The following is an 18,018-nucleotide window of genomic DNA, read 5'->3' as shown; positions in this document are numbered from 1 at the left end:
ATTTATCTCACAACCAAGACTGAAATAAATATGAAATAATTATATAATAACGTCTATCTGGAGCAGTAAAGTCGAAGCCGATTAAGAGCAATTTCATATTCAAATACATCCAAATATTTACTCCGTTTACATCTTTATGAAACTATCCGTATCCGTATCCATCATTATTTCATCATATACAAAAATATATCTGTATCCACAATTATTCAGATAATTTCTTTAATACAGAGCGAACACGGAGTGAATTATCCTTATCCGTTTACACCCCCAAGTCAATGTCATTTTCAATGCACAAATGTTCAATGTTTGGTGATAGTGTAATTATACAAGACTTTTACGGTTAGGTCCGATTGCCAACCAACCAACAATTTTATTAAATAAATGAAAAGAAAACTTGTATGCTACTTTCACCTATTGCCCATACAAATATACAATTGTTTTTCAATCTTGCTGGTATCAACAATTTGACAACCTCCTTCTTGGTCTAAGGTTGGCCTGCCTCCTCAGACCTCAATCAAACTTCATAGCAGCATGGCCTTCCATTTCAAAATATTTCTGGGGTTGTGTTCATTTTATATTGTCCAACATCCGACATCCCATAAAGAATCCCACGTAGAAGTTGCCATTTTTGTAAAGCCATTATATTGGTCCCCTACCCTTCATGTATATTAGCATGTTAAAGTATATTGACAACGTAATAATTCGAAAAAAAATTCAACGGGATAAAACTTCATGTATATTAGCATGTTAAAGTACATTGACAACGTAATAATTCGAAAAAAAATTCAACGGGATAAAAAATTCATAACTCGAAAATAATTTGAGTATAATTCAAAAGAAGACGGTTCCAATACTTCATCTTTTTTCATACCTCATCATACCTCATATTTTATATCTTCGTTTTTAAAGTTCAAATTGTTGTTCCAAACTTGATATAATTGCTGACTATGATCAGCTGAACCCTTTGGTTTTGTGTTTGTTGTGTTTGATTTTGTTCATATCCTCTCTACCAGTACCACTTTACAGTGGGGTAGTTGCTTAGGAGAACGGCCATTATACTATCAGGTCTTACTTGATAGTTGAAACTTGTACTATAATTTAAGTTTCTACAATGAAACGGGCCTAAGCAGCCTCATTTTCAAAAAAAAAAAAAATTTCAAATTGTTGATCCAAGCTGTCCATCATAATATTTATACTAAAATATGCATGGAGATAAAATTTTATATTTTTTGAAATTTTTTTACTATTTTTTAAGATAGGTACAAAATCACTGTTTGTGAACCATTCAAAAAACAATGATTTTCTACCCATCTTAAAAGATAGTAACAAATTTTCAAAAATTATAAAATTTCACTCCTAATCATATTTTATTATATATATCGTGTTGAATTGTTCGGATCGATAATTTTAACTTTGAAGACGAAGATATAAAATATGAGGTATGAAAGACATGAGGCATTGGCACGTTCCAAACTCTACTCCACGTGTATAGGTTTTGTTTGGTTTAGTGAGATATTGAATAATTTAGAAATAAAAAAAGAATCAAGACAAGAAGAAAGAAATCACAAGAGAGAAGATAAGAAACATTCATATATTATCAAAAACATGAAGAAGAAGACATGTCATCTCTTCTTATAGTACATCCATCACATAGAAAATATAAAAGTCAAACTTAGAAATTAACAACACATAATGACTAACTTTTGGAAACTCTAACACAATTAAAATGATATGGAAAATATAAATAGACAAACCTAGAAAATAGTAATATAATAAAGTCTTATAGAAAACACCACATACTTTAATATTGTAATTATTCTTCATAGGAAATGATGAACCTATGGTACCCCTGGAACTTGTACTTGGTCATTCAAGAAAATTAAAGAACAATTAGCTTGTACCGAGTCCGAGTCTGAATTCGAGTCCGAGTTAGTTCGATTTTCATTAGGAACCCTCCTCAATTCAAAATTATACATCGAGAGCAAAAAAACAATATCTCACAAGCGAGCAAAAGAAATTTGCGAATAGTTCAGAAATAATTCAAAAATAATTCGTAAAATTAAAAAAAAAAATCTAAATATTATGGGAATTAATTAGCCAACAACTCAAATTTGAATTATCAACAAATCTTATTACTATGTATTAAAGACTTAAAGTGCATTTTTGCTCCGTGATACAATGATACTGAAAATTAAAGAACAATTAGCTTGTACCGAGTCCGAGTCTGAATTCGAGTCCGAGTTAGTTCGATTTTCATTAGGAACCCTCCTCAATTCAAAATTATACATCGAGAGCAAAAAAACAATATCTCACAAGCGAGCAAAAGAAATTTGCGAATAGTTCAGAAATAATTCAAAAATAATTCGTAAAATTAAAAAAAAAAATCTAAATATTATGGGAATTAATTAGCCAACAACTCAAATTTGAATTATCAACAAATCTTATTACTATGTATTAAAGACTTAAAGTGCATTTTTGCTCCGTGATACAATGATACTGATAAATTAAGATGAAACGGTTGCCAGTACGTCGAATTTTGGTGCCTTTTTCCGGGGAATTGTCTATTCTACTTTTTTCGGGTGTTGGAAACACAGAGGATAAGCTCAGCGAAACAATGGAGAAAGAAATTGCCGCACATGGAGGGCCCAACATTGAGACCATTAGCATTTAGCAAGATGCCGCGTGGCATAGCATCTTTTTTTTTTTTTTTGAGTAAAGTCCGTAGACTCCAATTCTGCTCCCAAGCAGAATCGATCCCATGTCGCTTCCGTAGAGGAACTATGCCTTAACCAACTGCTCCATGCAATGGTGGCATAGCATCGAACCAAAGGACGTGATATACACCGTCTGATCAATTACACTGGACGGCGAGATTAGATTCTTCTAGAACTTTATAGAATTTTTCTGCATCACAATTAGTGGGAAAAATGGCACTGCGGAGCCGGCTCTGTCACGGAACGACACGATTACAGCACGGAACAGTAACGTGTTACTGTTCCGTGCCGTGACTTGCGTGTCGCATGCCGTGATCATCTCTTGACATTTTGATTATGGCACACGAAGGATCTGATCACAGCATGGCACGTAATCACGCGAGTCACGTGTAATTATGATCGTTAGGTCTTAATTAAATGGTGAATCTTGAATAAACGTGAGAAACGTGACCAGTTACGTTTGGACACGGCACGGATCATTGTTCACTTAATTACAGTACGGTACGGCACAACACGAGACTAAAGTCACAACGTGCTAGTCATGTCATGACACGTGTTTTTTGCTCTAGCACAATCTCGAAGATCAAGAGCGCGGTAGGTTAAGAAAGAGGAGGTAGCACAATTAGTTAGAAAAAAGTTTTAAAGTTATTGTATTCAAAGATCGAGAGTTCAATTTCCCTCACAACTTCGCAGCTTCTGTGAATGTTTGAAAAAATAAAAAAAAAAGAGCGCGGTAGGTTATTATAAAGTCTTCGTGGGCGGATATTTTGATCTTTACTGAATAGTGAGTCTTGCATTTTGAAAAAAAAGGACGAATAAGAACAGAAAAAGAAAGCGCGTCTAAGCATAGCGGGCCCCGCGCTAGTATCTTTCATTCAGTCCATTGAGACTGCGACAACTGGCTTCTCTTACACGTGTCTGACCGCCAGATCAATTCGATTGGAGAGCAGCAAAAGTTTTGAATCGTCCGATCAGTCTGGCTTTTTTTTTTTCCCTCTCTATTTTGTTCTCAGAAATGTCTTTGTGATCGGCACTCTCTGCATTTCTGTGCAGAGTTTGTTTTGGGAGCATGTGATGCGATCTTGATCAGAAGGTCCATGATTTAATTTGGGAGGATTTTTATGTATATTTTTAAAAGACATCAAAGTTACGTATTTTCTCCTTCTAAAATTTATAATATTATATTTATCTTTTTAAAATTAAGAAATAAGAGAATACCCATTTTATTAATTTTATTAAACTCATTTTATAGAGTTCCCATTTTATACTTTATTAAAAAACTAAAAAAATACGCAGCTTGTGTAACATAAAATATTCAGTCTTCTTATTGACTTATTTGTGAGGGCAAATGATTTATTTAACTACTTATGATGCGCACATTGATATTTTGGCATACGTTTATGTGTACATCACAAGTAAAATAATAATATATTTTTTTTCACAAACCGGCAAATTAGAAGAACAAATATTTCTCTTGCACATGCTTACATATTTTTATTTTTTTAATAGAGGGTAAAATGGAAACTTTATAAATTTAAAATGAGTTCTAATAGAAAAGATAATAAATTGGATAAATTTGTGAGTATCTCAAATTTTTTTTGAAGGTTTGAGTATTTCAAATTTAAAAGAGTATATACGATGTTATGAATCTTAGATGGGAAATACATAATTTCAAATTTTTTGAAGGGTATTTGTGAAATTTTTCTTTCTATAAATTATCTGTGTCTTTTCATAAGCCATCAAAAATGTGATATTTGATTTTGCACAACGAACTTTTTTTTTTAGATGATGTACTAGGAATTCTGAAATACAACTCTGTAACGGCATGCGGGCTGGCATTTTTTTTTGAGAGACTTAATTGCGCAATTCTTTTAATTTCGAGAGATTCGTGCAAAAAGTGATATTCATTCAATTAGTAATGTATGATTCTCTGTATTTTATATATAGTATTTCATCTATTTTCAATATCAGTAGTATGTAACTTACATATCATATTTCATATACAAAACGACAACTTGTATGCTTTTTATTCAAAAAATTCCATCTATTTTCAAGTATATATTTTGAGAGATTCGTGCAAAAAGTGATACTCTTTCGATTAAGTATTATATTCCTAATCTTCTAGTAATCTTTAGTGCACAACATCTGGACCAATGGAGAAAATATAATCCACTGTAATCCTTATCACCTCTTCTTAAAAGATACTGTTTAATTGTTATTTTCAATGTTTTGTTGAATGCAGTTGTTTGAGAAACTAAAACATAAATAATGAAGTCTTTACATAGTTAATGTTTCTCAATAGTCAATACGTCTAACGCACAATAATAAAAAAAATGTCATAATTTATTTGGAATATGTTAAGAGTTTACGAACTTGTCGTTAGCAGAACAAATAACATGAAAATAGCAGCATTAACCAAAGAAAGAGGTTTTCTATCCATTAAAAAGAGTAACTACATTTATACCCTCCAGCAGCTATTTTAATGGGTTATTTTCTCTTTTGATCTAACTAAGAGCTAAATGAACTACATTTACATCAAACAACCAGAAAGAAAACAAGAAGAAAAATTGTTAAGTAGGAACTAACTGACACCCTTGATCATCATCCATCAACCAAACCCCAAAAATAATTGCAAACATGGCAGTCAAAGCTCCCAAAACCAGATTAAAAACCCCAAAACTGCGTTCTCCTCTGCTCATTATTTCTCGTCTCTTCCATTCGCCACAAGCTTTGCAAGATGGCACGTGGGTCCCATCCAAGTTGCCACCACCCGTCTTTCTCTGTTCCGTTTCAGAGCTGTTACCACGGAGAAGGTTTACTCTGTGTTCTGCTGATTCGGGACTGACGAGTGGGCCCTGTCTGTGCAAGAAATTTGAACTAAGAGAGAACTGACTCTGCAGCTTCTGATCAGAGGTAGAATAACTCTTTGGAGTTGACAAATATAACCTCCTCAAGTCGTCCACAGAATTGCGCCGGCTGATTCTCTGGATCAACACAACAAAACACAATTATATCTTTTTGGCGCATGGAGGATAAATGAAAATAAAATGCTAACTTATCTGCGTGCATGTATTAATAATTTTAGTTGGTAATGCTACCAGACCTGCATTTAAATGAAACTTAGTACACTGGTACACTGGTTAAGTGGTGATAGTAAGTTACTGGTATCAATGGATGAGAATGTGATGCAGGTTTCATGGGCCATGGCCATGTTGTGTGGTAAATCAAAACAGTATGGTACCAGCTTTGGAAGGTTTTTGTTGGGCATTTCACAATTTTCTATTAAATTTAGGTTTACGATCACTTTGAATCTCAATTGAACAGCACTTAGCAAAAAAATACCATCTTAATCCATGATAAGTTAACAAATAAAGGAATAACCAAATTACAAGGTCTAGAACAAAAAATGTGTACCTGATGAAGATGGTCAGGGGTAGAACAACTTTTTTGTGGAGTTGACAATAGCGTCAAGTTGTCCACAGAATTGTGCCGACTGATTCTCTAAAATCAACACAACAAAACACAATTATATCTTTTTTGGTGGGGGAAAGGATAAACAAAAAATAAAAATGCTAACTTCTCTGTGTGCATGTATTAAGAATTTTAGTTGGTAATGTTACCAGACCTGCATTTAAATGACACCTAGTGCACTGGTACACTGGTTAAGTGGTGATAGTAAGTTACTGGTACTAATCGATCAGGACATGGTGCAGGTTTCATGGCCATGCTGTGTGGTAAATCCAAACAGTAGTCAACTGTTTGAGTATTGGTACTAGTCAATGGCACTAGAAATCTAGAATAAGTAGCAATATCAGTATGGTACCGACTTTGGAAGGTTTTTGTTGGGCACTTTGAACCGCACTTAGCCAAACAAATAATTACCATCTGAATCCATGACATGTTAAAAAAATAAAGTAATAACCAAATTAAGGGTCTAGAACAAAATTTTTTGTACCTGATGAAGATGGTTGGGGGTTTTCTCAAACATACACCTGTCACCCCGATCATGCGACATGCACCTTGTTATTCCCCATCCATCACTACCCGATCCAACAATATCGCCAGAATGAGAGGTCTCCATTGGATAATGCTCTCTAGATCCTGAACCCGCATAACCAAACCTGTTAACCCGCCCACCAGTGGACTTGAAGGAGTGTGTATCTTTGGCTGACATTGTCTCCCAATTACTATCAATCTCTCCATATGATCCATAATTGCAACCATTATCCATTTTGGAGCTCAAAACCAGACCCGCAACCGGGCTCCAGCTGTTCTCCAACCCAACACTTCTTCTTCTGGCCTCTACCATCTTAGCTGTCTCAAGCACCTCAAAAACTGCACCACTGACACCCGGTAAAGAATCATCTGCCAAATTCTCAAGTACATTGATGACATTTCGGATTTCAGAAGAGATAGCTCTCGGGTTGACACATTTGATAATTGACTGGATCATCTCCACAGAAAGCACCTTCATTTGGGGCCCACCATCAGTCAAGAAAAACAACCCTGATGTTAAGAGAGACCTTGCATAGGGTTCTATTACATATGGGTTTTGCTTCACCAGAGATATAGCCAAACCCAAGTGTGAACCAGTCCCGGCACGGCCAACCTCTTCTTCAAGAGCACCCACAACTTTTAAACAAATCTGATTTACCAGCTCGCTGGAGGAGTACTTCCAGTTATTGCTTTCAACAAGGGCCTTTATGCAAAATGCACAAACCGAGGCAACATTCTTTTGAGGGCTCATTAAGAAATCTGAAAGAGGTCTGCAAAGAGAGCTAATAATCTCGATCTTTTCACTCTCTGGTACCAAGGGGTCAATCCCGTATTGAGCAATTGCACATGTCAAACTAGCACATATCTCGTGAAGAGAAGAGGTAGAATGCACATGGCTGAATTCTAAGGCTTGAATAAGTACAGACATGATTGGGCTTATATATGGTATGATATTCTGGCATTGAATTCTGACAAGGGCATTTAATATGGATAACTTCTGATATCCGTTAAAATTTTCGGGGTCTTTTGCATTTGAGAGATGGGACAGAAACATGGGGATTTCTTTGGGATTTAGTTTTTCGATCTGACACATTGTAGCTTCAATTGAGGCATTTTGGGAATTTTGTAGTTGCCTTTGAAAGCTTGGGCTAGCAGCTTTAGCCATTATATGTGCTGAAATTAGAAGTTTAGAACAAAAAAATTGTGAAATTCAGAACACAAGTGAGTTAATAATTAACATTGACATATATTTAATTAAAAAAATTAGATCACTGAACATATGTTTAGTGCAATTCATTTGTGCATGAAATAGTTACTCAAATTAGTGCAATTCATTTAATACAAACAAATATGTAATCAAGAAACTATAATAACAGTGCAAAAGAGCCTTAGTTTACACATACTACTCAGAACATAGCTGCTCACTATCAAATTTGCACTAATTTCTGGCACCTAGCAAATTAGGGGCTTTTTGGAAAACCTAATCGAAACTAAAATTAAGAAAATCCAGAAAAAATAACAAATCAAAACTTGTACAAGGACGAGCAAGGGACAGCTATCCATTACTTAAATCCAATCAAGAACTTAATATTAACAAGTAATAACATAAATTTTCCAACCAACTAACCAAGAACTTACTTTAGCAAAGAATAACATAAATTTTCCAACAAAGAAGTTAACTTTTGACAAAGAATAACATAAATTTCTAACCAAGAACGCTACTAAACAGAGTAGATCAGAAACGAAGAGAAATTTATCAGAGATCAAACCTTCTTGAGTTTTTCGCGATCAAATCCTTACTTCGCTTTGCGATCGCGTGCATGTGCGAGTGTGTATTCAGTGTTGTGTGCGTTGGTGAGAGAGAGAGAGAGAGAGAGAGATCTTGTCCTTTCTAGGGTTCTGTGAAGAGAAACGAAGAGGGTTTAAGAGCAATCGAGCAGCAGGAGAGATGAATTCGCAAAGGAGGCGCTCTTTCAAGGAATGTATTTAATTGTTGGTGGCTAGGTGCCGATATCTGTGAATTCGGATATCCTATAGTCTCCCAAATTTTGAATTTAAATCTCGACCGTGGGATTGGTTTGGACACGAACATTAAAGGGTCAAAGGCATATTACCTCGGATCGAATTCTGATCGTACGGTTCGTATGAAAGCTCAAACTTTGGAGTACTTTTGGGAATATGGTCGCAATGTCTGTGACATTGTTTTTGTGGCTTATTATGTAACATGCACTTTCAAAAGGTCCCGCCCAAGTGGATTTGTAATTTTGTATGTGCCGTTGGTTAATTATCGTAATTCAAAACCTGAGTTATTTGTTATTTATGTAATACTCTTAGCGTTCTTCTCCCTTTTTTTTTGGGTATATTTCTTCAGCCTATAAATTACAAATTTGAACGCAGAGAGAGATTTTTTTTATATATGCCTAGTTTGCCCTTCATTAAAAGTTCTCTGTCTAAATATTACAATGCATCTTTTATAGAAGCTATTTGATATACAACTGCCGTGCATCAGTGTATGTTTATGGCAATTGCTATATTTTTTTTAAAAAAAAGCAAAGACCCATTTCATATATTTGAAACCAGTAACTTACACAGTCTCCCTATACGACAGACCTAGAGTTCAGTCCATAGAGTCAAATAACAGTCCTAACAGGTACCTACTAGCAACCATAGAGACTAAAGAAGCAACAAAGTCCAAGTGCTTATTGATGCACACATGCATTCAAAATATATGTAGGGGGATATACCACATTCTACACCCATCTCTTGAAGATAAACTCAAGAGATTGAGTACAACAAAATGAATGTGATAATAAAAGAAAGCAGCATCATTCTTCATCTTCTTCGCCAATGAGATCATCAGCCGAATCAACCACTTGCAATGGAATCGCATCTAAATCACCTGGAGTCCAAGTCCCAATTGCCTGTTGAATGTCCTCTTGAATGGTACCTGACCAATAAGTGATCAAAGACAAGATTTGTAAGATAAGGATACGAGCAGTGTAAATTCTAACATTACTAAAGCACAAGTTATTTCGATGTTTCCATATACTCCAAATAACAGCACAAACAACAATAAGAAATGCTATTCTATTAACTCTAGATAAAGTGCATGCCAACTGTATAACATCCTCAATGGAGGACCAAGTGTAATATCTGTTATGGCATTGTCCCATCCACATCCACACCTGGGCAATTGCTATATTAACATTGTATTATATTTCGTCACTCCTCATCTTATAATCATATTATCTTGCGATCATATTACAGTATTTGGTAAAATTAGTTCTTTTTATTAAATTCCTAAACTTAGACTAATTACTAGAATGATTATTTTCTTTCAAAAATGATTATTTTATTTCAAAATTAGCTCTCTGACAATTTTTTTATTAAGAAATAAACATTTTGTACGACTCTAAGGCTAACTAGTCGCCATCAAATTAATTAGTAAAACACCACTAAGGTAACGAGAAAGAAATATATTGCAAAAGAAATCTCCTCTTTCTCTGTTCCTTCTACTCATAGCAGCGCCATCCACTGACATACTTGTGATGCAGTCTCTCGCGTCAGCAATGCGAACGGTTTGTTTTCATTTAAAAAGAGCCGTCTGTTTCTCTCGCGCCATAAGGCCAATGCTCCTGCTGCCAAAAAGGGTCTCTAGAGGCTGCCTGATATCTGCCGAGACCATTGTTTGGTTTGGATACCATGTCGTGATGATTGGCACTATACCAGTAACCGGTACTGTACCAGTAACTGGTACTAGTACGTCTAGTTCTCCAGTCAACTTCCTCCAGAAAATTCTCGCATAGGTACACGATCCCAGTATATGGTCTGAAGTATCCTCCTTTTGATTCAAACAAAGGCCATATTCCGGCGTAATATTGCATCCTCTGGATATGAGTGCTTCTTGGGCGAAAATTTATTTTGAATGGCTAACCAGAGGAAGGTTCTGACCTTCAAAGGTATTTTGAGACTCCATAAGCGGCCATGATGCAGTGGTAAAATTTCCCATAGCTGTCCAACGTCACTGCTTCCAGTCAGAGTCCTGAACCTGTTCTTGAGAGATTTGGAAAAAAGGGGACCAGCTTACTCCAGGTAGTTTTCATAAAGATCAGTTTTAGTTTTGAGCTCAGGTTGTTTATTTTTTTAATAATGATCAGGTTATTTTGGCAGGTCATTCAGAGCAAGTGTACCCTAGCAACCAGTCTACCACCTGCACAGGTTTAGTTGGTTCAGTAATCAAGTGGTTTAGTCTCTATATATAGTCTATACATGTTGATTAATTTAGTAATTGACGGGTTTGAACACTCAATAATTGATAGTAACTTTTTTGGTTTAAGAAATCATGGGACACCTTTAAGCTTATCCAACCATAATTTATTGTAGAAGTGATCATAATTCAAGTAAAACAAACTAGTAAAAATATAACCAATACCAATAATCAAGCCCGACATGAACCACGGTTTCTCATTCATAATTTTAGAAGTCATACTCACAAAATCCTCAATAATCTTCTCTTAGCTTTTATTTGAAGTAATTTATCAAACACCTTAATGGTATTCAACTATTAGTAGCTTTGCATAGTTCATACGTCATATACAAGGAATTAACATACAGCTAATCATTTTATTTTATGAATTTTTAGAGATGAGAGATAAATACATTATTTATGAGTTGAATTCAACAATAAGATGGGCAACTTAATAACCTCTTTTTCTTGTTCTCTTGTTTGTAGTCAGAATCTTTTAGGGCCTGTTCGGCCGACAAATGGAAATGGGCACAGGAATTGAACTGAAAAACACTGTTACCGTGGGAAAAAAAAAATTCAGTTCAACTGAATTTTTTTTTTTCTCACGTGAACAGTGATTCGTCCGAACAGGCCCTTAAGTGTCCTTGCGTAAACAATTTCAGAGTAAAAAAAACTGAATGTTGTTTTGCTCCAAAAATGTAGTCTGATTTCAAATTAGATATCTCAATTAATCCTCAGTCAACGACCAACTATCTGGTGATCCTAGTAGGATTTAATTTTTTGCTACTGATTGAGGAACTTAGAATCAATATCACAAAATTTGATTTTATTTTGATTTTCTCAGATTAATTCTACAATTAATCTATTCGTTTTCATTCTTGTGTACAAAATGAAGAACGATCTCGAAAGGAGAAAGGAGAAAGGAGATTTAGAGACTGAATATCATGAAAGTATATTTTTCTCTCTCGAAAGGCTCACTTCCTTTATTAACTCCGTTTCTTATTTAGTCGCTTTGTTTCTTAATTAAGTCGGAGAAAGAGAGTAGGGGCAAAACTGGTATTCACTGAGAAAGTTTTCTCTGAGTGCTCAACTATTTTGTGCACTTAGAATAGCACGGCTCTTCTTCAATTGTGAGGAAGCAGGAGATGCGTACAGACTACAGCGTACTATTTATATAATTTACATTAAATTAATGTTAAAAGATACAATGTAATTTTTACCCAAGACTTACTAGTAAAAAATTTATTTGATCCCGGTCTCTCTTAAAGTTTTCTTAAAGTTTCATTACAGAACTGACAAAAAAGAATGCTGGTCCGATAAAAAAAAATGGGGTTAGAATTATTAACTTTATTAAAGAAATTGATTTTTTGGATACTTTTTTATTCTTGGGAATGAGTAATCAACTAATCATAACATTTTCTATTTAATAAAAAAAACTTAAATTTCGAGAATAAGTTTTCGAAAAGTGAACTTTTGAATCCATAGAATTATTCTCAGAAAAGAGATGCTAGATTCGAAAAATAATTCTCCAGATCCATCAGAATTGGAAATAAATTGAAAACGGGTGTAGATTGTTAAATTTGATTTTTTTTTTAATATTAATAAAAATTTCGGCTCAAATTTGGAGTTTATATACGGATCGTCCAATATAATTCAGCCATAGCATATGCATATGGCTGAATATTGATATGAATTCTGGTTGAATGGTCCGAATCTAAACTCAAATATTTTGTTACCTTAGAGGATGCGGACTAACAGTAAATACGGGGTAAAATTTATCATAGAAAGCCACGTACATAAAGATAAATGTGATGTATTAATTTTATGATTCTAATTTAATGTTGAATACAAATAGAAGTTTTTTATTTCTTCCGTTTTGAAATAGGTCTCAATATTATTTGGGAGTAGGTTTTGTTTAGTTGAAAGAGGCTTTTTTATGTTTCAAATTTTGTAATGAAAAACAAAAGCATTACGTATAATTATTTGGTTCTTATGAATTCAATGGTTGGTTCTAATATAAAACTGTAAACAGAAATTTTATTACTAGTATATATTTAGTGGGAGGTGTCAATTTTTTGCTTAGTTATGTAATAATTTCAAAAGCAAATAAAAAAGGCAACATGTGGAATAATTTATTTTGGATCTCTTTAATAGTTTTTTTTATAAATATATTTAATTTCAAACCATATATAGAATAGCATTAAATAGGGATAACTTAGACATTAAGAGATAAAAGTTTCGCTTAGTTGTCATTAATCTAAATTTTGATCTCAAAATAGCGGCACTATTTTTAGTCATCGAGAAAATAAGGAAAGTTAAATTAGCTACAAGTATATATATCCCTCCTAAGTCCACAAACAGATATTAGAAATTAGTACGCTCCCAAGCAACCTCAGTTAAGCGACTATATATATATTGGGCGATCTCGAGAGCTAATTTTTTCCTTTTGAGTAGAGGTTGGAGGTCAAGCCATTCAACTATTTAATACCATAAAATATTGTTCTTTTGAATTTCTAACCTACAATTTTTCATTCGAAAAATATAGTCTTTGCCAAAGACTGATTCTCAAGGAGCTAATTCAATATTTGTTAAGAATGGTGCATGATGATGACGAAGGCGCATACATCCAAGTACCTATTGGAGACCAACGAAGCACCACCAGCATGCACTGGGATTCATCATGCCCCGCATCGACTGGTGATCATGCCCAAGCAAGTTCCAGTAACATAGTAGAACCGGAGAAGGAGCTGATGTTGTGCGCGCTCCAGCTGGCTGTGCTAGAGAAGGCAGCCAGCGGATTGGGAACACTAGGTTTTGTGTGGGCAACGGTGGTGTTGCTGGGTGGGTTCGCGATCACACTGCAATGGAAGGATTTTGGCTTCGTCACTGTGACATTGCTCATAGAAGGCACCCGCATCTTCGGCCGCAGCCATGAGCTTGAATTGCGCCGCCAAGCTACTTGGTATATATATAATTAAGTTCATAGATATGACTATTTGCTTGAAATTAATTAATCGTTAAATTCAAACTATTTCAAAGTACTGTATTTACATATAAAAAATAACTTAATATAAAATCATGCTTAAAAAAAAAACTTTTTCAATTATTTCAACTCATATATAACTAAGATTAAAATCTTTTATTGTGTTTGTACCTCAATCAACCGTACTTCACATTTTTATTTACAATTTTAAAGTCCAATAGTCAATTCGAACTGTTCAGTGTGAACTCCCTATTAACATGTACTTGGAGATCAAGTTATATATTTTTAATTTTGGCTTACTATTTGCTAGATGGGTACAAAATCACTATGAGACATTTCAGTACGTCCTGCTCTCTGATTAGTGTATTCATTTTTTTAATTTGTGTTTAATTTATAACACACAAGTTGCACTACCTAGCTGATGAGTTACCAATTACCCCTCATGTCCTTAGCTACTGTACGTGCTAAAGTTAACTAGCTCAGAGTCAGGGGTAAAACGTATACCGCTATACACACAAAAAGGGAAAGTGAACTTGTTAATATATAAAGTTAATTTTCATGGAGTGCACATATGTAATATATATTTTAGAGGATACCCCAAGAAACAAAAGAAATTAACGTCTTGCTGGTCTGTACAAATTTTCAATCTTGAAACATTTGAACTATTTGATTTATTCGTTTAGATTCTATGCGAGACTTTTTCTGTAAAATCTTGGTGCAGCTCTTTCAAATTTAACTTCAATAATTTATTAATAATTAATTACACATCTGTCTAGTGGCTGACGTTTTGCTTGTCAAAATTTCAGGACTTTAACTGAGGCTAGTCAGTCCTGCTTCCATGCAATCAAATCAAGGTCTCGGTTTCTTGTCGAATCTCTGAAATTCATCTTCGCACCCTTCTCGGCCAACAACTCGAGAGTAGAAAATAACATGCTTTCCGATAGCAGTCGAGCACTTGAACCCTGCAACCACAGCTCAGGGTCCGGGAGGAACATGTGGCACTCACATAACATGCAAAAGTTGCCGCTCCCGATTCGTTTCATTAGCGGGCTCTTCTACTGGCTCCAGCTTGTCTCTGCCATGGCTTGTGTTGTTCTCTCTATGATGCGGATAGCCTCACAGGATTTTGGCCAAACGGAAGAGGCAGATAAGTCAAACCGGGACTTTGCTTTAAATGCGTTTTATGCCCTGGCACTCACAGATGCACTGGTGTTCCTTGCTGAGAAGGTGGTTTGGGAATGGAAGGTGAGTTACTGCGGATTGCTTGAGAAAGTGAATGCCGAGTGCCGACTCGGCCCATCTGGCATGGTCTCAATTAAGAGGTTCTTCTATGATGCGTACTCTAAGTGCGTGAGTGGGAGCATTTTTGATGGGCTCAAAATGAATCTTGTCAGCTTTGCGGAAGAGCTCCTTTTTTCAAGCTTCGGCAGTGAACAATTGATGGGCGCAAGGATTTTGCTGGCACTCTTGACCCATGAACACTTGTCTGATGCTGCACTTCGTAAGATCGGAACATCAACGGTTGTGATTGAGCGGCTGATTGAGATGTTAAGTTGGGAAAACAACCCGTCTGAAGTGGAGATCAGATACTCAGCAGCTATGATTGTATCAAAATTAGTTAATAAGAAGCAATATGCACTGCGTATAGCGGGAATCCCTGCAGCGATGGAGTCGATTTCCTCTTTATTGTATTTGAGTCCCGTGACCCATGGTGATACATATGATTTCTTGGCTTTTAATTTGCTGGGGCTCTTCATACTAAAGAAGCTTGCAAAAGACCATGACAACTGTGTGAAAATGGGCAACACCTGTGGCCTGCTCGGCAAGATAATTGATTTCACAAGCATCTGCCAAGGTATCAACCTGAAGGCCATGAAGAGGTCGCTAAAAATATTGAAGATGCTTGCCGGCACAAGGGGTAACACAGGCTTGGTGTTCCGACGAGAGATATCAGAGGCTGGGTTCACCATCAGCAATATCAGGGACATTCTTCGTCATGGAGGGCACCTTCTGGGACTTCAGAGGCTAGCCTTGGAGGTACATGTTTGTCTGCATACATACATCACTCGAAGAATCTGTTTTATCAACGTGAATAAAAGTGCTTAACAGTGTCATTATTCTTGCGGATATTCCCGTGAGTAATAGTGATACGTATTAAATAATTAACCCTTAACTGTTTTGAATGCATTATTAATTTTATTTGTTTTAGGTACTTACAAAATTGGCAATGGATGGAGAGGCACGAGCGCGAATTGGAAGCATAGGTGGGATAGTGAATGAGTTGTTTGGACTGTTCACGCTGCCAGGAAAGGCACGCGACCAAAATATGTTGAGAGTAGAGGCCGGTGAGGCATTGGTCATTCTCATTCTAGAAAACAAAGACAACTGTAGTAGACTACTCAAACATGAGAGAACCATGGAGAGACTTACAGAGGGTCTCCAGGATCCCTTGCTCTCTGTCATTTCCTCTCGGATTTTGCACAACTTGTTCACTTTCGCAGGGCCCGAGTGGTATACGCAGTTGATCAGAGTCATTACTGGCTTTACTCCGGTAAATTAAAATTTTTAATTCCACATTTATATCTACTCATCTTTCTGAATTGTTAGTACTTAGTACAACATAATAAATTAATAATACTGTATTATTTTTTTGGTCAGGTCTGGATTGCTATCATGGAGGAAAGGAGAAGTGTGCAGTTGCTAGAGGTATCTCTTGGCCTCGCTACTCAGATGCTTAAAATGAGCCCTCATAAATTCACCGAGCAGCTTCGTAGAGCTTGCATCTCAGATGATGATCTCGTAAAAAAGTTGGTCGGAATATTAGCAACCTACAGGAAACCGTCTATCAAAGCACCGCGAATTAGGCGGTATGCTATTGAGCTTACAGTGGAGATGATGACGATTAATAGGAAGTATGTGAAGTTGTTCAAAGATGCTGGAATTGCTAGAGAACTGAGTCATGTGACAGAGACAACATCAGAGCTAGAATGCTGTAACATTTTCTCCGGTAGTTGGCTGAGCAAGCATCAAGTCAGTCTTGAGTTGCTCCTTGACGAGGCCTTCAAGTTATTGGGCCGGAGATGAAGCAGCAAGGCGGCTCTTTAGGAAATTCTGAAGCAAGGCCTTTCGGACATTTTGCATTTGATTTATTCAAACCTATTATTTACTTAGCCCGTAATTAGATTTTTTTTTTATGATTAATAAAACAATAATTCAAACAATTTTTTTTTCTTGTATATGATCTCCTTTATGATTATGATGTAGTGTAATTTTTATTTTGGCATTATTTTGTAATTTTATTTTGTTGATTATGTTTTTGGATACTTGTTTCGCACCGACTGAATTTATTTTGAGATGTGCCAAGTGGTGTAGTGCCTTAAATCTGTCTGACAAAATTGTCTATCCACCGCCGCATTGAAGTTATACAAGGTGGGTAGCTGGAAGTAGATGAAACATTGAAGCTTGTGTCGAAGTTTGTTCCTTACTTACCCGAAATGATAATTTATTATAATTTTTTTTGGGTGTTTGAAAATTGGAAGCTACTTATTCTGCTGTTTAAAAGTGAAATTATATGATGGCCAATTTTAAAACATTCAAATTTTATAATAGAACTATTTTTTATGAGGTATTTATTAAGAAAATAAATTTTTATTTATGAGGATCCTTTGTGGCAAGTGGAGATCACCAAACAAGTTACAAGGTACTCATTGACATCTTAGTTCTTATAAAATTATATATATATATATATATATAGAGTACGGCTAACGCGCTTCCTCTAGCATATGGGCCGAAATACTTCCGGTGAAAAGTTGAAATTTCAAAATCCAAAAAGTCGATCTGAACCGTTCATCTTCTTCTCCATATTAATATCTGCTTGGAGACCAAATTTTACATTTTTCTGAAATTTTTTACTATTTATTAAGCCATTTTGAAAATCGCTGATCCAACGGTAGCTTCTGATTTTTACTGTTTGGTAAGCCACCGTTGGATCAGCAATTTTCAAAGTGGCTTAATAAATAGTAAACAAATTCAGAAAAATGTAAAATTTGGTCTCCAAGCAGATATTAATATGGAGAAGA

The 18,018-nt window shown here is 35.4% G+C and overlaps 2 protein-coding genes across 2 annotated transcripts; one reads left to right on the top strand and one right to left on the bottom strand.

The window, feature by feature from the left end:
• Window positions 1–5,093: 5,093 nt before the first annotated feature.
• Window positions 5,094–8,678, bottom strand: LOC144546660 (uncharacterized). The gene is made up of 4 exons (XM_078295191.1): window positions 8,480–8,678; window positions 6,670–7,883; window positions 6,129–6,215; window positions 5,094–5,698 (listed from the first exon to the last, which is right to left on the bottom strand). Exons 2-4 carry the CDS (start codon window positions 7,873–7,875, stop codon window positions 5,285–5,287), a joined length of 1,707 nt encoding a protein of 568 aa, XP_078151317.1. The 5' UTR covers window positions 7,876–7,883; window positions 8,480–8,678; the 3' UTR covers window positions 5,094–5,284.
• Window positions 8,679–13,550: 4,872 nt separating this feature from the next.
• Window positions 13,551–17,023, top strand: LOC144546763 (uncharacterized). The gene is made up of 4 exons (XM_078295311.1): window positions 13,551–13,918; window positions 14,746–15,976; window positions 16,149–16,490; window positions 16,598–17,023. The coding sequence occupies exons 1-4, from the start codon at window positions 13,551–13,553 to the stop codon at window positions 17,021–17,023; spliced, it is 2,367 nt and encodes a 788-aa protein (XP_078151437.1).
• The last annotated feature ends 995 nt before the right edge of the window (window positions 17,024–18,018 follow it).

The sequence above is a fragment of the Carex rostrata genome, chromosome 30 (genome assembly GCF_964058835.1).
Source record: "Carex rostrata chromosome 30, lpCarRost1.2, whole genome shotgun sequence".
Classification (NCBI taxonomy): Eukaryota; Viridiplantae; Streptophyta; class Magnoliopsida; order Poales; family Cyperaceae; genus Carex; species Carex rostrata.
Note: the sequence above shows the minus strand (reverse complement) of the source record. Positions and strands in the feature narration are given on the sequence as shown.